Source organism: Zeugodacus cucurbitae, chromosome 5 (genome assembly GCF_028554725.1).
Source record: "Zeugodacus cucurbitae isolate PBARC_wt_2022May chromosome 5, idZeuCucr1.2, whole genome shotgun sequence".
Classification (NCBI taxonomy): Eukaryota; Metazoa; Arthropoda; class Insecta; order Diptera; family Tephritidae; genus Zeugodacus; species Zeugodacus cucurbitae.
Genome location: NC_071670.1, coordinates 46056057 through 46077197, shown reverse-complemented (window position 1 = coordinate 46077197; position 21141 = coordinate 46056057). Strand labels below are relative to the sequence as shown.

Sequence of the window (21141 nt, the reverse complement as noted above, 5' to 3'; positions counted from 1 at the left end):
CTTGGTATTTGTGGTCTTTTAATTTAACTTTCAGCTTGTTTTTACGATTGTCCTATAAAAATATGTTTTTTTTTTGCATTCTCATTCACAATGGCTGGCAAATTCTTGCACTTTGTTTCAATAGTTAATTTTTCGCAAATTTTATATGCCATTATATTATATTAGCACTAAATTCTTTACATGGTTTCCACAAAGTAATGTTTCCAAACTTTACGACGTCTTAGTAAGGAATCAACGGACGAAGCGTAATGTATACGCACTTGGTTTAGAGGCTTAATATACTTTGTTTCAACATTACTAGTCCTTCAGGCATTAAGAAGAATATAATATAATACTGAGTCTCCAGAGCTCTTTACCGATTTGCTATTTATTATCCTTTGTTAACATTCATTATTTATTTTGCGGAATTATATAGTACTATGCAGATCTATCTAAATCAGGCTCAAGACCACCATTTTCAAATATATATACTGTATAAGCAAAAGGCGAATTTTGTTATAGTCACTAGTACAAGTATACCGTCAATTATACTCCATACACAATTGGGTTATTAAACAATATGTTTTGGGAACTAGTTGCACTGGCAATGAATCAACAAAATATTCAAATATATTAAAAAAACACAAATAACAATCGTTGATGAAAAAAACAACTAACTTTTAGTCGGATAGGCTTTTCTCAAAATACCGTCGGCATATCTTCGTTGCATAGTATTCATTGAACCACGGCACCTATTATCAGTAGATCGTCCCTCTACATTCCATAAAGAATTGTTCCGAAAACATGATATTTTTGGTTGAGCTGGCCGTTCTCTTTCGATATTATTTTTGTCTATAAAAACTGTAGAAATTATATATACACATTCCAGGCATTCATCTACTAGAAGGCCAATTTTTGGTATATTTCTATCTCTGTATACCGAAATATAACTAATTATTAAGAGGTTTTCAATAGGGTAGCTATAAAGGTAGAGCGATAGGGACCGAAAACGATGCCATACTTTTTCACGTTTTTTTGAGATTTCTCTTCAGTAATATTTCCCATTTAATTATGGAAAGATATACGAACCAACCACTAGTCGAAATTTTTAAAATTTACTACCGAAATTCGGAGTCAGTGGCCTTAACTTTAAGAGCCCTACATCTAATTTATGGTCGTCATAATCGTCCAATCAAATCACTAATGAGTTCAAGCTTGCATCCCGGAAAAATTACGGTTTGGTGCAGTTTATGATTATGACCGGCACATTACTGTGAATGGAAATCGCTACAGCTCAATGATAACCGAATTGGATGATATGGACATGGACAATATGTGGTTCTAACAGGACGGTGCCATAAGCCACACAGCGAATGTCACAATTGGTTTTTTAGAAACCAAGTATGGTGAATGTGTTATCTCACGAAATGGCCGCCTCGGTCGTGCGATTTGACGCCGTCAGACTATTTCCTGCGGAGTTACGGCAAGTTTATGGTCTATGCCAACAAGCCAGCGACGAATAATGAACTTCGTACAAATATCGAACGTGAAATTGCGGCATCGACCGATTTATGATTGAAAACCTTCGAAAATTGGGTTCAGCGTCTGGACTTCTACGAGCGTGCCCGTGTTGGTCATGCAAATTGTTTTATTTCAAAAATTTTTGAATTGCTCTTATTAATATTTTTAAATAGCAAATAGGTCAGATTTTGAAGTTAGGAGGATATGATTGTATTGTTGGCAACCATCTAAACCGAAAATATTCACTTACATTATATATTTAATCGTCATAAATTATTAAGTCTATATTTCATTGGGCTACTGGTTTTTAAATTGGGTTACTGGTAATGTATAAACTTGTCCTTAATCTACTGAGAGCAAATATGCTTTATAGGTGTCTTCTTACTATGTCAATGCTTTTTCGATCACTTTTTACGTCTGTCTACGTTCATAACAATTTAGTTGTATTTATACATTTCAGACAATTCGACTCAACTTTTGTGGAAAATAAATTCTTATTTTGTAAACCGTTAAATGTTTATTGAAATTTATTGAAGTTACAGTCCTCCGATTTAGAACTTGGAACGTCCTTTTATCACATTAACATATTTTAAATTTATTACTTTAACAAATGCAATAAACCACTCTTTCACTATTTTCAGTAACCGAAATCATTAAAAATTTAACGGAAAAGAAGAAACCCGACTTTCCTTCACTGCGAAAATTACGCGAAAATAATGTGGAATACAGCAAACATAAATAATATCACATAAATTCCAAACTATAGTACGAGTATACCCCCCAATAACGAAAAAGGGATACGAGAAACGCTTGTCAAGGAACCGCCAAATGAAATGTCACTGATCCATGCGATGACACAAATTACGCCGGAACGCGCATAACTCAAAACAATGTGAAGGAGGAGGCAGCCAACAAACGGCAGTCGGCAGTTGGCAGGCGACACTGCTTGAAAGCAGGGGCTGAAAATCCAAATGAGCGAAACGGAAAAAAACACACACAAAACGATGATGATTTATAATTAGGTGAAAATTTAGTGCTCTTTAAAATTTAATTATTCATCTCGTTGGCGGTGGGAAGTCATGCCGACAGCCACTTGAATTGTATGTTGTGTGTTTTTGTTGTTGCTGTTGTTGTTATGCTTGCCGACATGGTAGAATATGATAAATCGTCGCACACACACGCGCCATATGTGGGCAATTTTTGAAAGGCGGTGTTTGTGATTTTGGTTTGACAGCGGCGCATAACCGAGCTGTCAACATAAAAGCAACAGACTTGACATTTCGACAGGGGGAGAGATGTGACGAGTAAAAATGTAACAGTACAAATAGTGATTTGATGAGTGTGGAGTTTAGGCCCAGGTTATGCGTATACCGTTTTTAATTATTTTGATGAGAATGAGAGATATTATAAAGCGAGGAGCAAAGGTTTTCCAAGGCAATTAAGAAAATAAGTTACTCAATTAATCAAAAGTACACTTTCTAATGTCACGGCTAGAGTTATCTAAAATATATTCTTATAAAGTTAAAAAATAAATTCAGGTTAGGTATTGATTCTATATTTAATCCGGTGGGAACTATTATACGTACGACTCAATACTGAATTTTCACTTATAAGATCATCTTCATACCTCCTTAAAGTATCGATCATCGAAAAAACACGGGAAGAACATTAGAGAAACTCAATAAAACTCCAATCTTGCTAAAAAATTTACCAATTTCTTTGAATATTCATTAATAAAGTTATTCTACAAATTTTAAAATCAATTAAATAATTCTAAGAGATCCCTATATCATACTAAAATAATACCAGTGCTTTACAGGCCTATCGAAAATGATAGTAATTAAGGGGTTATATGGGTTTCAGAGCTTCAAAAAGTCGATTTTTTATTGACTTATTCCCACAACATACCTAGAGTTCTCAAGTCGAACCGTGTAATTGGTTTGGAAATACAGTCTGAAGGAGTTGAACACTGCGCTTCAAAGTTATTTTATTGTCACTAAAACTTTAAAGACGTTTTTCTCTTAACTGTGTTTTCAAAGACGTTTGTCAGGATTTCTGGAGAACTACTCAACCGGTATTGATGAAATTTTAGACATAGACCTTCGAGATACAATTTACATAGAACATTTTAACCAATTTCTTTTCCTAAAATCCTCTGCCAAAAATATATTTTTAATTTTCTTTCCTTCGTCCAAATTCTAGCTTAAAGTCTTAACTAAACACATAATTTTTTATTTACATTTAAGATCTTCCAAGAGTGTGTCCTTAGTATGTTAGAACTGACACACCTTTTTCACGAAGGCTCGCCGGAAATGAATTCATAATGTGAGAGAATTTCATATTTTTCTTCGAAAATTTCAGTAAAAAGTTGGAACTAAAAAATATATTTTTATATTAAAAAAATTATTGGAAATAGGACTTTTTCCCCAGATAAAAAACACATTACTAACCATCGTATAGTAGTCACATACTTAATGCACTCGACTAAACCGATTTTTTTATGAAGAGGGGTATATTTCATATCCATGTATTATCTTACAACAATTTATGCAATTTTTGGAGATTTCATAGGGATATGATATATCATGTATGTAACAGTGCTACTACATATATATATATATAAACCCTTACATTTGAAGATTTGATAAATCTATTTATGAGTGAAGGGGATATCACAATCATCAAACGAATATACTATATGAATTTTCAGGCGAATCCTTTGTATGTAATAACCGAGGCGGAATTTTGCGGCAAAATCACAAACGTTGACGTATTACTTACACGCTTGATGCGATATGTCTCAATTTTGATGAGTTGCGACGGAAACAACTGACTGGTGTTTACAACCACATGAGAGTGTGTCTCTAAAGATAAGTACGCTAAGCGGCAGCAATAAAAAGTGGAAAAGCAAATAAAAGCGGTTTCCACGGATATTAACTAACTGAGTCAATTCGGAACTACATAAAAAGCTGAGCTAAAGGCATACAACAGCAACAGTACTGGTAAATAATGCTGGAAATCTCCCACACACGAGACACATAAATATATTTAACACTTTTTATAGCAATAATAACTCAGTCAATTACAAATTGCGGTGAAATAAAAAGCAAATTAAATACGAATACGAAACAAAACACTATGCCTGGCAGATGCTTATAAATAAGCACAAACACATATGAGTGTCTGTGGCATAAAAAACTCTATCCAAACGATAGCAGCACAAAATAAATCTGTCACATCACAAGTGATGCCAATTTGTCACCAAACTTCAAACATCACCCTATCGCAAGCGCACACAAGTAGTAGCTATAGTGATCACATCACTGACATAAAAAACCACAAGCAACATTATAGCCGCTGTGGGGCCGCTCTGAGGGATTGTTGTCTGTCAAAATAATGTGGGATCGCATAAAAAACGTGTGCGCCACAGAAATTGCTACCCTTTAACTGAAGCTACTCAATGAAATGAACAAACATAAACGCAGAGACCGAAAAACGCGTGGTACAACAACAACAACAACAAACATAGAGTCACTGCCAGCGAATGCGCCAAAGGAAGATAAACGTATAATAAAAAGTGAAATATCAAGTGGGGAGTAGTAAAAAAAAAACAGAAACACACACACAAACATACTCGAAACTGTCTGTATAGCACCGAGAAGCGTCTACATGCATGTTGTTGTTGCAACATTTGAAAAGGATACACCTTGTGTTGCATCGTTGCACATGCGGCATGCAACTCAAACTAAATTAACTTAGACGTTGAAAATGCCGCGACAGCAGCAAAAGAACGCATATATATATACATACATACATACATCTATCAAGCAAAAAAAAAATGTGTTGCAGTTGTTGTTGCCTTGCATTGTTTGCTCCAGTGGCACAACAACTAGACAGACACTTGGGTATAATAAATGTGTGCTATAAAAGAGAAGAGCAACAATAAACAACTGAGGATGCACTTATAAAATAAAAAAAACAACAACAAAAACACTAAAAAATAGAAAAGAGAATAGCAAAAGTTTACCGTTATTGCAAACGTATACTATGTTAGCAAATGTTAAAAAAGTCGAACGCACGGCGAAAAAGTTTGCGCAAACATAATAACCGTGAAATAACTAAATATACATACATACACACACATACATATATATATGTCATGTATATGGAGTCAGTTTCCGCACAAAGTGTTCATTTTTTCAGACTTTTTGTTGCTTTTCCTTGCGGTGTGCGTGTGTATGTGTTTGTGGTGTGGTTTCGCTTGCGGTTGCTCTTGTGGCTGCGCGCTTGTAGTTGTTTGCCTTCCCGGCTGTCAGCAGCAGCCGGCACTGTCAGCATGAATTAACGTTATGTCATTTGTGAGAATGTTGGAATTTTTAGTTTTTCATACGGTTTAAATGACTGCCTTCCACTGGCAGTCGAGTGGAAGTGGAAATATTCTGTGCATACACAAATTTTATATACAAGCATATACTACAAAATATACGAATACGAATTTGTGAGGAGCACAATATAAAAAGGTAATGCAGTCGATTTTTCTGTAAATTCGCACAACTTTAATAATGACCTCGAATAAATTGTATATTTTATATTAATTACTACAAATAATTTTATTTTAGAACTAAAGAGTGAAAATTTCCCTTCCCCCTTACAAAGGTTATGTTGAAAACCGACGTTAAGTCACTAACGAAAAATACCAGAAGCACTAAGCTATATATAAAATATGGCACAGAAAATCTGCACTATGGTTAGTATAAAAATTTAAGAATAAGCGTGGCACCGCCCACTTCTGGGTCAAAAGTCATATACTATCAGGAACCAATCTACAGGTTAGAAACGAATTTTCTACGTAATATTTCTTTAAGAATTAAGAATTGTGATGTTACGGTTTGTAAATGGCTGAAATCGGTTGACAACCAATCCTACCCTATAACACAATTTTAAATTCCATCTGATTCGTTTACTTTACAATATATAAATCAAACATCAATGAAGATATCGGAATAAAACTGTGAAGTTTCATCATCGCTCATCGTCAACGGACTATAACTTTTCCAGACCCTCGATATCAAATACAAAAACCTGAGTTTCTGCGATTAATTTCTAACGGAAAACATTTGTAAATCTTTCATACATATATTTTAAAGAAAATCAGAGAGTTTATGTTATTATATTGTCCTTACTTATTAATATCAAATCTCGTCCCATTCTCGGTTTCAAAAAATCGATTTTTTTTTATTTAATTCGAACCTATGACTATACAAGACTATTTCTTTAAAATTTTTAAAATTTAGTGAAAATTTCAAAAACTCTTGAAGATAGAGAGCGCCTCAAAACTTTAAACGCGTTTTTCTCGAAACAGTTTTTTACGACTGGAGCATCAGTGTTCCCAATCGGTTCCAAATTTTAATAAGTTATTCTATAAATACTATATATAGCTATAGTATGAACTAGGATAAATCAAATCGGTGAAGATCTTCTTTACTTTTCAATTTGATTTGTGGCTGAAAAAAAGGCGATTTAAAAAAAAAATTTTAAAGGTCCGCCATTTGTGAAATATTCATACCAGAGCCAAACATGTACTCTTTCTAATCCCGTTGGAATTTTTGGTTTCAGATGTTCCAGTGAGCAGAAATCACATGTTCCGCCGAAAAGAAGGGCTTTTTATCACCAAAAAACAAAACAAACAAAAAATTATGTAAAATTTGATTCTTATTTTTTAAGTCTTCAAATAAATATATGCAAAGGTTACAACCCAAAAAATAATTTATGTTCATTTACCAGCCCTTTGAAAATCGTCAAAATTGGATTCCCTTAATGTCAAGGGGTTATCAGCAGATTTGAAGTACTAAATTTCAATAGAGCGTCGATCATATAAAATTATTAATGTGCCCGCTCTAATAGATGATGCCCCGAAGTGTTAAAACAAGTCGCTTGGCGGTGATCTCGAATTTTTTAAGAATGGCTGAACTGATCAGACCCAAAACTTTTTTGATTTTAACAAAATGACCTTTATTGAAAAATCGTTTTGACCGAAGTTTTCAGTGATCGTTATTAAGAATTGTAATTATTTTAACTAAATTTTTTGCTTCATTCAATAGCAGAGGAATTTATTTAAGAAAATTGTATACAAGTATGAGGCCGATCGATTGAAATCACTGGCTGTGCGGCTACTTCTGACATATATATTTGAATTCAGGTATATCTTCGAAAATAATTATATGCATGGTTTAAATTACCTATGTACCATCCGAAAATGCAAAATAAAAAATCGATTTTCGTGCAAGGCGTATATACAGAAATAGCTTAATTATACATATACCCGATATTAGCGTTTCGTCAAGTGAGAGGTAGATGATCTCGTCCAACTTTGATATATCGTAAATCAGAGATATTATAGTATTAAGAGAGCTATATATTCTACATACGAAGACGATTATAAAAAATTGTACATACTATTGTATAGAAAGCAAGTAGTTCTTGGTGTCATTCGGACTTAAGAAGCTTGAGTGCTAAGGAACAGTAGATATTTTAACAATTATCTTATCCGATGATTAGATCTCTTACAACTTCATCTGTCAGCACAGTCGCTTATATAGAAAAATATGATGCATCAAAATTCAGCATCCATACGCTTTAATCTATATACAAGGTGGAAAAATCTAGGAAACAGCACTTTCTCCTCCATTGCTAGACATTTACAAGGCTGAGATTGAAAAAGCTCGTTAATTATACTTTCGGCGAACCAGTGGAATTGTTCGAAATTCACATTAGCCAAACAAATTTTTCTTTATGAACAGCCTTTAGGAGTTTTGGGCATCATTACGGACTTGCACTTTTAACTGTCCAAGTCAGATACTTAGTGGCCTTTGCCACAAGGTTCGAATTTATCACCCAACCTTGTTCCTCATGTTATTTCATCACAAAACGAAAATACTAAAATCCGACTTATTTCCCTTCCTTTTTGAGATATATGCATAGCAGCCGTCGGCAGAACAAGGAGAACATATTGGAAACGATTTCTAGGCAAATTTTTATCTACCTGTTTAAACGATGTCCTTTCGTAAATATGTAGTTATGTAGAAAGTTAACTAGAATTTTTAATCAGCAGCTATTTTTGACATCATTTTAACTAACAGACTTGATAGAGGTTTGAACTAATGAGGACATCAGTTACAGCCCCAAGGAAATTTAAGATATTTATAGACTTTTTGCATAAGCAAAGGCGCACATATATACATACATACATACATATGTATTAGTATGAAAATTAAACCCACCTAGATCATTTATTTGCGAGCCATCCATATTCTCCTGTTGATGCTGATGCTGCTGCTGCTGCAATTTGCCTGAAATGCGGCAATCATTGGCCAATTCCAGCAAATTGTTCACGGAGAAACGTTTCACATTCTCCGAATGTTTACCGCCAACAACGTGCAACGGATAGTTATCTTCAATTTTTGTAAGTTCATCGGATGAGCAGGAGGAATTGCGGCAACCAACAATATTACCGTTGCCGCTAACGGCAATTCGATCCGTTTGCGATGGTTGTTGTGTGTGATGATGGCTAAGCTGTTGGTGCTGTTGTTGCTGTTGTTGTTGTTGCTGATGATGATGCTGCTGTTGTTGTTGGTGTTGCTGTTGTTGTTGTTGCTGCCGATAAGCTGTGCCATCACCGGCGGCGACGGTGGAGCTCATATTAATGGTATTGGCATTACAGTTGTTCGTGTTGTTGTTGTTGCCATTATTGCAATTATGTGCCGCAAATGCATTATGCTGTGTCAGACTGTGGAGCTGATCCAACGACGACGTAGATGACGACGCTGCCGCTAACAATGCTGCCGACGCAGCTGTCACCGCGCGTCCACCACCGTTATTAGCATTGTGTAATGTCAGCGCGTTTGGCACGTTCACCGTTTGTGGGTAATAGAAATTGTCGGTGTTAGCAATTGAGCCACTCAATTGCGCCAACTGCGTTTGTGGTTGTTGTAGCTGTGGCTGTGGTGCGTGATAGTTGAGCATTATTACAACAGAAACACACACACACAAGTGGTGAATTGAAGAGTTGAAGGTAGAGGAGTAGGAATAACTGTTATGAAGCGATGCGTGCGGCGGCGGCAGTTAACAGGAGAAACTCATTAAATTAGCGCAAATCAGTGTCGAATTTCGCTGACTGGACGGCAAACTTGCAGCGACGGCTAAACAAACATGCACACATACAGCAGGCACAGTAGTATGCGCTGTACCGTTATGCAGTTATGCGCTTGTATAGGCGTGCGTGCGTGCGTATGTTTATTGGCGCATTAATTCAATTACAAGTCAATTAATTAACAAAATTGTCGCACGGACATTTGTCGAACGCTATTGGCGACGACAGCACAACGCCATGAAGTAAACTAGCGCTCGCGGAGTGCTGCTGCTGCTGCTGCTAGGATGCCGACGCCACGCTGGCTAGCTGTCACTATTAATTTTGATGATTTTGTTGTTGTCGTTGTTTTTTTTTTTGCAGTTGACGTACTTTTTATATTATTTTCAGTTGCTTGCTTTACTTTTATTTTTTGTTTTATTTTTTGTTTTATTTTATTTGCGCTCCACTTTTGTCAACAGCCTCAATGCTCTATAGACGCACATACATATGTATGTATATCAGCGAAATTGCGTAATTTAACAGTGATTTTTCGGTTCGACGCAATCAGTTGCTCGCCACTTTCGGTTGAAGTGCTGTAATTGCTTGCACAATCACTCTTGATTTCGCACTTTTCAAATTTTACTTTTCACGGCGGTGCTGTCAATTTGGTTTGTAAAAAAAAATTTAATCACTTGAATGTTGTTGTTTTTGTATTTTTAGTGTTTGTTGTTTTTGTACTTCTATTTAAATTTTTTTGTATTTTTTTATTTTAATTTTTTTTTTTCTATTTTCATTTAATTGTTCTTCTTTTATTTTTGGGTCTCTTCAAGTTCATCAACAGCCTTTTAATTTCGCTCTTTTTTGCCAGTCAATTTGATTTTTTTCTCGTCCTAATTCAATTAGCGAAAAACACAAATGAGTTAATTAACTTAATTGCTGTGCAAACACTAAACAATGCCAAAGTCGACTGACTACTGAAATTATTTTCAAATTCTTGTTGGAAAAGGCAACGTTTTTTCTCTACTCAACGGCATCGCGGCACCCCGACACCCTCGCGACAGCACTGCTATGTCACCACCCCTACACCCATTCGCTTATTTTTACATCGGGGAATATGTATGTTCTTAATGTTAAGCAGCTGATGATCTTTTCGTTAAGCGTTGCTGATCCGCAGCAAAAGTATTTACATATACACACAAATAGATGTCCCTCAATGTCTTCATACTTGTAGAAGCGTTCTCACTTTCTCACTTAGTATTCTACTCATTTCAATGGCGTTTCTAAATTTAGTTCGCGTTTTCTAATTGGTTCGTTGTCTCGAAGCAAATGTTTGTAGAGCATATTTTCTTTCTATTTATGTAAATGTGTTAGTGCTTAAAAAATCAGCTGGGCGTTGCTGCTCGTGTTCACTTTGTTAACGCCCATAATTCGTTTTTAGCTGTTCGCTTTTTATTTACGTCTCACATCATAATTTAAAAAGAATTGATATGTGGCAAGATCAGTGAAATCAATGTCGGAGGTTAATAACTTCACTTTTAAGTTCTTTTGATTTTTATTCACCCGTCAAATATATGGAACGCGACTGATATTCAGCTCTAGAAATAACTCCGTTCCCCCGGTGCAAGGTATGATTCTGTAACGGTGATGATCTCCACATTCCTCTAAAGTTTCTACTCAGTGAGGAGTTTTTCAAGTTTGAAAACATAAGCAGTTGCACGAAGCCAAATTTGGAGAATATGCTGGATGAAGTACCAGTTTGTAGCCTAATTCGATCAATTTAACCGTGACGTCTTTGCAAAATGTAGCAGACTTTTCTGGAATCCGGAATCCCGCCAATAATTATAATAGGGGAGTGTCGTTGTAAATCCCAGAAAACGATGGCCATCACTTTTCCTGCCGATATGATAGTTCTCGCCATCTTTGAATGAGGATCGTTAGGCAAGTCCAAAGTTTATCTTATTCGGTAGTCTCCATGATATGCGTGCTCTGAAACGATGCAGAAACTCTACCGAATTGAGCTTAAACACCGTTATATACTGAGACACGGAAGCACTTGTTGTCTCACCTACCTTCAATCGATGATCTGCTACTATGAAATATTGGCCCATCAAAAACTAATGTCAAGCCATATTAAGGGCCGGAATCAAGTCAGCAGTTGGGAAACTTTTTTTGGCACCTCCGAAGACCGCACATAACTCCGTTATTTTTCAATATTTTTGTAAAAATAAAAAATCTTAAAATATAGCTGAAAATATACCTTATTATGTCCAAAAAATTTCGAAACATCGAGTACTTTCTTTAAAAAATCACGAAAATCGCGTAATTTTTCATTGGTTACACTGGTGTAGCTCCTTAAGAAAAGTCATCGTACACATAGCTTCCAAACCCTTCTTGATGGCAAAGTGATTGAGAATTTTCTTCCATCTTTAAAATCCGAATGAAATTTTGAACTTTCTAAGCCAGTTTTAAAACAGTTAAATGACATAATGAGAATAAACCTCATAGGAACTGTGGTATATTAAGGTGAGGATTAACTAAATCAATAAAAAATGACTGTAACGTTTTTTACAACTTTCTTTCTTCGATAAAAATTGAACTCCGCAAAATCGAAAAATTATTAAAACAAATACTTGGACTTCATGCAAAAATTCAAATACAACAAAAATATTGGTATTTATTTGAGAACTAAACTGAGAACTTTAAAAACTTGCGATTATATTCGATGATTAGATCCGTGAAACACCAAAATTAAAATGATTTATATTGGGCCTAATAATTGAATCCGTTTCGATCGAAAATTTTTACGTCGAAATCATTGAAACCGTATCGAATTTAAAATTTAGATCACATTAAACTCACTTACCGACTCAGAAAAATACATTCCGCGGCTAATAGATGTCTCTAATTAATTACGAAATCTTTGAATACGCAAAATCGAAAATTTTGGTCGAAATCTAATCGCTTATGAATGTGTTGCGGAAATTTAAAAGAAATATACCATTTTAAAGTTTTTATGTTTTTTTATGTTACTCAAAAACTTTAAACGCGTTTTTCTCGTAACGGTGTTTTCAAAGTCGATTGTCAAATTTTCTCGAAAACTACTCAACCGATCTTAATGAAATTTTGCACAGGTGTTCGAGATACAATTTACTCGTGTTTGAACGAAGACTTTCATTTTTTTTTTCAAATACAAATGTTTAAATAAAAATATCAAGCAAATTTGACCGAAATTTTTATTTTTTTGTAAAAATGTTTGCCAAAAATTCCAATTTTTACTTTTTTTGTCTTTCCTTCATTCAAGCACGAGTTTATGGTATTATTTTTATTTTTATTTTTATTTTTCCAGTTTGGATGATCCTGTCAGGGGTTGTGCTGACAACGCGGACGCACCGTTTTTCCGAGGGGTCACCGGAAATGACGTTGCAATGGAGGAGTTTTAATATTTCTTTTTTGAAAATTTCAGAAATTATTCTTTAAATATAAGTATCTTTAAGACAGAAAAAAGTTTGAATTAAATAAATAATTTTTACATAGAAAAAAATATTGAAAATATGCCATTTTTTACGCGACAAAACCCATGCAAGCCCTTAAACTAAAATCAAATCAAGTAAGGAATGGCTAAGGTTCGGTGCAACCGATCATTTTATGTCCCCCTATCTCCCCCCATGTCTAACTCTTTTATTTCTGAGTGACACAAATAACAGTTATGTCAACAAAACTATAATAATCTGTGCAATATGTTGCGAGAGCATAATTATGCAATTTGTTTGAAAATCCTTCATATAAATTCCATGCAAATTAGAAAAAGAAATTTCAGAATTTAAATAGTAAATACATATTCTTACTTTAACAACTGATTAACTAAGATAATATCCGAAAATGCCAAGCAATTTAATTCTGATATACAATATAATCTCAACAACAGCGAGTATCTACATACATATATGTACATATGTACATATGTCTGTACCTTATATGCCATAACTCAATTTCTCAATATCCTGAATATTTGATAAACGAGGTGAAAACTGTCAACAAGTACACTTGAATTCAAGTAGCAATAAATACCAATTAAGATGTCACCATTTATGGCACGCCCTTCACCACGTGAGCACCTACAAGTGTGCTTATGTAAATGAATACTCACACAATTACATACAAGCATATCCACATGCATATATTCATAGTAATAGGACACTGAATTTCGTCTATGATATTCTATTTGTCATACAAATATATGTATGTACATGTGGTAGCGTGTAATACGAACCAAAAAAACGAGTACTATCACGGCAGCTAACAGATGTGCTCAACATATTGATAAACAACAACAACAGTGTCCTCAAGGACACTGAGAAACGTGGGAAGCAGGAGTCAAATGCCAGCACATGTTCAATACATATATTTATATGTGAGTGTACGTATGTCAAATTCACATGGAGTCAACAAAAAATATGCACATAAATCACAATGATTACAAGCTAGTCACGGCTAATTGCCACAACCACAAATCAATTGAGAGGGAGGCGAAAGGCGAAATGATGCGGAGAAAATGGAAATTTCAAGGAAATCAACTGATTTGATGTGAGGTTAGGTTTAAGCGTTGAACCATTGAACCGTTGGCGCCAGCACATACAAGCATACGTAAAGGACATGTAGGAATTTAAATAATGAATGCAAACATACATGGATATGTGTGTATGTGAGTGAAATGATTTACAGTGAAGTCTTATTTGCCCTTTGAAATGGCGTTTAAGATTTTGGTACATACTTATTTGTTATATATGTACACACGTACTACAAACACACTTCGCTTCTGCTACTATAAAACTCGTTTACTCTTCTGCTTCGTTTATATCTTGGTTGTGGAAAGTAGTGGGTGTGCCGTAAGTAGTGGCATTTTAATGGGAATTTATTGTGTGCTGCGGTTTCACTTCCTTCCATGTCAATAAACAACGCCTACTGACAGCTAATAAGACTTCCGACATTTGTGAAGGACTTTTAATTGATTTTAGTGTATTTGAAGTATTCAGCCTTAAGATTTTCTTTTAGAATTGAGAATTAATTATGCCTGAATCAATTTTTTTACTTAATTTAATTGGTGATTATTGGAAAATATCTGGTTTCTTAAATGAATTAAAGTTATTCAGCGTATGCTTTTTCCAGTCAAATAAAAACGTGGTTTGTCTCTAAATTAGATTCCTTAATCAGTCAATGGACTCCCAACACCTTCTGGCAAACTTGCCTGAGACTACAAATATATTTGTTCACTTTCTTCGGAGATTATCTTGTTTGAACTCAGCTTCTAAAGTTTTAAATCTTTCATCTCACTTACGAAATGGTCGAACTGAAAATCACGCCTACAGCTTATGAAGGTTATACTGCCCATTTTGAAACACTCTCTCCAGCATCACATGGTCTTATCTTGACTATATTGCACCGAATATTGATTTCCAGCTAGTTAGTCTTAAACTCGCGATGTATTGTACTCGCAGAATTGGCAGTTTAACGGAGATACATTACTAACTAGTCAGGCTCATTTTAAATTAACTAATTTTCAAGATGAATCGTACTTCCAAATAAAGCAGTGTGAGACTCATTTATATATCCGTTAAGGCAGAAATGCCTGGGACGGCATATACTGCAAGTATACATATATTTCCGCCATATTTAAACGTTGATCCATTGCAATTTGTAGAGTAAAATTAGCCAACCTTTTAACCTTTTTTTCAGCCACAAATCAAGTTGAAAAGTAAAGAAGATCTTCACCGATTTGATTTATCCAAGTTCAGACCATAGCTATGTATAGAATAATGTATTAAAATTTGGAACCGATTGGATTAATAGGTTTTGATTAACCTCATGCGCCAGTTGTAAAAACACTGTTTCGAGAAAACGCGTTTAAAGTTTTGAGAAGCGCTCGCCGTCGCCTGAGGCTTCCACCATAAGTCGGCTATATCTTCAAGAGTTTTTGAAATTTTCACTTGAAATTTTAAAGAAACATTCTTGAATAGTTATAGGTTCGAATTAAATTTAAAAAATCGATTTTTTGAAACCGAAAAGGGGGGGGGGGGTCTCCTTGAAGGAATCAAAGTCTAAAATATATACAGATCCGCGTTTCTTACTTTAAAATGACATAATTAAATTATTCTTAAGTCTGCCATAATTTTTTTTTTTTAATTACAAATTGTAATAGCATTACTTATTTATTATCATTTATTATAACAAGATTATAAAATTTTGTGTTTATTTTTATTAAATTATGACCATTAAAATATGTAAACCATGAAGCGAATACTTATTTCCAGGCACCGGAAATAAGTGTTATTTTACATTTTTTAATAAAAAAAATCATACATAAAGGAACATCGTAGAAAAGTTTTGATTACACCATCATGATTTTTAGGTGAACTATATTCGAAATATTGTATGATTTTTAAATTTTGATTTTTATATATTTAGATCAAAAATAAAAGTTATTTTTGATTTTTATTTTTTTAGATCAAAAAATAAGAATTATTTTTGATTTTTATATTTTTAAATCCATAATAAAAATCAATTCAAAATTTGTGACATATAAAAATTGGAATGATGCATCATATTGTAATATATACGGCATAAATAGATAAATAAAAATTTTGAATTGATTTTTATTATTGATTTAAAAATATAAAAATCAAAAATAATTCTTATTTTTTGATCTAAAAAAAAAAAAATCAAAAATAACTTTTATTTTTGATCTGAATATATAAAAATCAAAAATAACTTTTATTTTTGATCTAAATATATAAAAATCAAAAATAATTTTTATTTTTGTTCTAAATATATAAAAATGAAAAATAACTCTTATTTTTTGATTTTTTTGATAAAAGTCATAAGAGTTACGGTCCCTGCTTATTTCGAATATTATATAGTTTTCAAACATACAACAGTTGCGCAGCCACTGTAAAACCGAATATAATTAGTTTCCACTTAGCAAAGACACACACCTGTGAAATAGTATTTCTAAACAAATACACACACCACTGAACGTAACGTATACAAAGAGAACGTAAATGGACACGTACCAACTTACGTTTCTGTTTACGCACTATGCGGTTTGTGTCTTAACTAATTGTGGTGGAATCTTTAATTAGGTGAGAAGTGGAATACAATTTATTGTATTTTGTGGAACTATTTAATTATGATGAAATCCCATTTTGGTTAAGTAAATATAGCAATGTATTCATGTAAATAATTAATATAATAATATTAAAATTAATATAAATATATAATCATGTATCTTTTAAATATTCACTAATCTGGTGAGTTTTGTCTTTTTTCATTAAAAAGACTTGGTGGTATAGTGTACATTTTTTTTCAAATATCGGGGATTCCCGGACTTACATTTCGATTTACTTTTATAATGTTAAACTTTTGCGATATTATCGAGATGAATTTATTAAATATTAAATTGGCAATGATAAGTATTTTTAAATTAATTATTTAGAAGGAAATTAAAATGAAATTAAATCTTTCAAGACAAAAAAATATTGGGAAATCAGTAAAGCATATGGAAGCGAACACATTTCTCTATTCAATATGGTAGCCAGCCGATATTTACTAATATAAAGTGGAGCGATAGATGTGTGCTGCTAGAGTCCTAGAAATTTGGCATCTAAAACTGTGCAAGATATTAGAAAAGAATGAAAAACGAAATTTGGTCACAATTTTCAAAATCAAGTTTAACAGGGCCGCACGACCAAAGAACGTACGGAAACGAATTATTTCATGGTACATTTTATAGTTACTTATTCAAGGTGTTATACCAGTGTGATACTTTAAAAAATCGATTTTTAATTTGCTTCTTCGATAGCTTATACTTTCAAAGATATACTGTAAAATCGGCAAGGTCGTGTCTTGAATACTTTTTGAATCGCAGCGTTCTAAACAGCGACCTCTCCCGCACGTATAAGCCGCTACAGTCGAAACTTTTAACGCGTTTTTCTCGAAACGACATTTTTCAAGATTGCTCACATCATAACTCAATGATAAATTGACTGATCGACCAAATTTAAACTATTCTTGAATATGTTTACTTTACGATCTTTTTGATCGGTTGAAAATTCAATTTGGCATTAAAAAAACTACCATTTTCTTTATCTGAAAGAACGACACTTTTTTCAGAACTACGTCATTTTGTTAATTTTTGATATACATATATATATATATTTATTTCAAAAATCGTTGGTAATTGTATGAAAAATACATTCAACTTTAATAACCTCTTTGCATTTTTTAGTTTCATCTACTCATTCGACCGGAATCATGCTGGTGAACTTTTTTTTGACACCTCCCAAGACAGCCCATAACTCCGTTATTTTTCAATATTTATGTAAAAAAAATCTTACTATGTCCAAGAAACTTCGAAACATTCGACCGAGTACTTTCTTTTAAAAAATTCACGAATCGTCTAATTTTTCATGGGTAACACTGGTATAACCCCTTAATATAGACTTCCATAGCTACTATGTACGCATAAACAAAAAGAAGGCAAAAAAACTAAACAAGATTTTTTGATTTACAAACAATAATATTGTAAAGAAAGTTTTTATTTCGTCGGCATATTTGTATTATATCAGAATATTTTTTTATTCAAAAGCAAAAAGAAATACTAAAATATCACCAAAATCGAACGTTAATGACCAGACAGATGACAAATGAACAGATTTAACTGTAATTTTTATAACAGGTATGTAAATAAATTTTTTATGAAGTAAATAAAATTAATTGTAAAAAAATAAAAGAGTTCGAAAAAGGTGGAATAAGGTAATAAGCATATTGAAAAGGGTTGATGATTTGCTGACTGGTAAATAACGATTTGATTATGTATTTATTTTGAAGAAGAACAAAACCTTACTTATGATATATTATATTATATTTTTTCGAACATAAATTTGAAAATCGCACGCACCGCAGCAGTTGGTCAAACATTTTATTTTTGCAAACACATTTAGGATTCGAAATTCGAATTGAAGCATTTCAATTAGTTTCTTAATAAAAAGGAGGGGCGATGAAATTCGAATGAAACCAAATTTTAGATACAGTGGAACTTCCATAACTCAAACTTCTATAAGTCGAAGTTCTCCATAACTCGAACTCTTAAATTGGCAATAGAAGTCAAATTTAGATAGATACAAATTTCCTTTCATAAATCGAACTTTTCGACCAGGGCATAATACAAAATTAAAAATTTTACTATTAAGGAACAATTTTAAAGGAGTCCCTATATTCGTATGAAGACGAACGAAAAATATGATATTACACTTATAGATTTCATAAATCGTGTAACACATGGCATGAGATTAAGACGTCAAGAAAAAAACTTTTAGCGAAGTAAATAACTAAAACTGTGGGTAAATCTCTATTTTACAGCTTTTTGAAAAAATGTATGTTTTAATGAAAATGTCTATAACTCGAATCTCTCTAACTCGAAGTTTTTTTGTGGATTATTGTGGTGATTCGAGTTAGAGAAGTTCCACTGAACTTCGAAAATTTAACTGTAATTCACGTTATCGCAGAGCGGATTACAGACAACGTTCGTTTTACCTACTTTATATCCTACCCCACTTACTGACTATGGGTACAAAACCATTGTACTCTGTTCTACATATGAGAAATGTATAAAAATTCCAGTGAAATTTACATTTTAACAAATTTGTGCGCAACTAATGCAGTTTGTTTATTGAACATTAAAGAAGGTCAGTGGAGAGTGCGAGTAAATGCCAATCAATCAGCGCACAAACGATAAGTTTTATGACTTTCTAAGAATCGCGGATATAACACATCATTTATTATCATATACATATGTATATGTATGTTTACATATTATCAAACATATAAAGGGTTATGAAATTTTCCATTAATTGTATAGGGATCAGAACTGTGCACAATTTTACTTACATACATATGAAATTGGAAATTACTTATTTGATAGCAATTAAAGAGAGGAGATAGGGTAGTGGTTTAAAAAATCGATTTTTGATTTCGGAATTTTTAGTAAAATTATTGATAAATACATTATTCGTCTTGAAAAAAGAAAAAAAAAAACAACAAATCTTCATGTCTACTAGCTAACTACTTCAATTTAATAAAAATCTAGTAATCAGGGGAGCACAACTACGCCTCTACTTGGTAGAACCGGCAGATATTTTTTAAGATTCAATAGATTTTGCGCTCCAGCATGAAAACGTGCAAACGCACAAATGTCTCGAGACGATATTAGTTAATAAAATAGAAGAATTTGTTAAAAAAGCACGAATTATTCTTTATGCATACATACATGTACTTATACACATTTGCATTACTGTAAAAAATACAAAACGAAACTAAAATAGGGGCACACCAAATCTAAACGCTCTAAACGCTCTGGCTTTCCTAGGCTAGCGCACATAAATGTATGTATGTGTGTTTGTTTACATGCATGCTTCAGCTCTCGATAAAGACACTTTTGTTTCTGAAAATTTGCGCAAACACACGGCATTATCGTTCGATAGCACGATCACACCTTACGACACTTTCCGCTAGTCTGTTTGTCGATTTGTGTGTGTGTATGTATCTAACAAGCGCCGAGCGTTTAAGCGTTTAGTTCAATTTGAATTTTTATCGAAGACAGTTTGCTTCTTCTCGTAACAATTGCATATGGGATGAGTTTCTATTGATTTAAATTTATTGAGTGTAAATTGAATATATTAAAAAATCATAAAAGCTTAATATTTAAGCTTAAAATTAATCGGTAATCGATTTTAGTGTATATAAAATTAAAAAAAAAAAATTAAGAAAAAATATCTTATATGCAAAATAAGAAAAAAATAAATGTTTTTATGAAAAAAATGCAATCTATTAAAGCAACAAGTTTCAAGCAGTGTGTAACTTAACAAAAAATTTCTCACACGTGTTGACTCAAACGTCCATGCCATTAATTTCCAACCACAAAAATATTTAATTGTTGCTTCTCAAAATAGATATATGTATATCTCTTATCATTACATATCACAACAAGCAACTCAGAAGCTTTTCTATTTATATCGCCGATCATTTGGTGCTGTGTGTCCAACAAAAACTGTGCGATTTGATTTCATCATTAGCTGGTAAGTTCCAAAGTTCGAAAACATTTTATTACATGTAAATCTGTGAAGATTCCCCATAAGTGATTGCCGCTCACAAAAGTGTTTGTGGTACTCAACGCTATAAACGAAACTGATGGACAATTCTCTTCTCTCTTAGAAGTTCTTTGATTAGATCTTTATAAAGATCTTTAATGTTGTGGCTCTCTGTCTCTTTTGTTTAGTTTAAACAATTTAGGTTACAATAAGTTTCGAAGTTCAAATTGGATGTAAAAGTGATGAAATATGGTCCAAATTGCTCTTTTGTGCTCCTTTAAATTAATATAAAATGGTAATTTCAAACAATAGTTAAATTATTTCATTCAATAAAACTTTATCAACTGCCATTACATTTATGTACATAGCTAA

General features: G+C 33.1%; 1 protein-coding gene and 1 long non-coding RNA gene across 11 annotated transcripts in view; one reads left to right on the top strand and one right to left on the bottom strand.

Annotated features, from left to right (window-relative positions):
• The window catches only part of LOC105219872 (probable serine/threonine-protein kinase yakA), a 122309-nt gene that overhangs the window by 9562 nt on the left and 91606 nt on the right, over nt 1–21141 (bottom strand). For all 7 annotated transcript variants that reach the window (XM_054231715.1, XM_054231710.1, XM_054231711.1 and 4 more), the window contains one exon: nt 8781–10518. In XM_054231715.1, coding sequence (XP_054087690.1) covers nt 8781–9522 — 742 coding nt within the window. In that variant the 5' untranslated portion in view covers nt 9523–10518. The remainder of the gene's footprint in view (nt 1–8780; nt 10519–21141) is intronic.
• Nucleotides 1916–7260, top strand: LOC105220456 (uncharacterized). 4 transcript variants are annotated; one of them, XR_008471412.1, is made up of 5 exons: nt 1916–2522; nt 4211–4502; nt 4565–6020; nt 6120–6247; nt 7117–7260. It is a non-coding gene; the product is annotated as an uncharacterized LOC105220456 (long non-coding RNA). The 4 variants fall into 4 exon arrangements; XR_008471413.1 differs by lacking the exon at nt 7117–7260 and adding an exon at nt 6330–6753; XR_008471411.1 differs by lacking the exon at nt 7117–7260 and having other exon boundaries at nt 1918–2522; nt 6120–6761.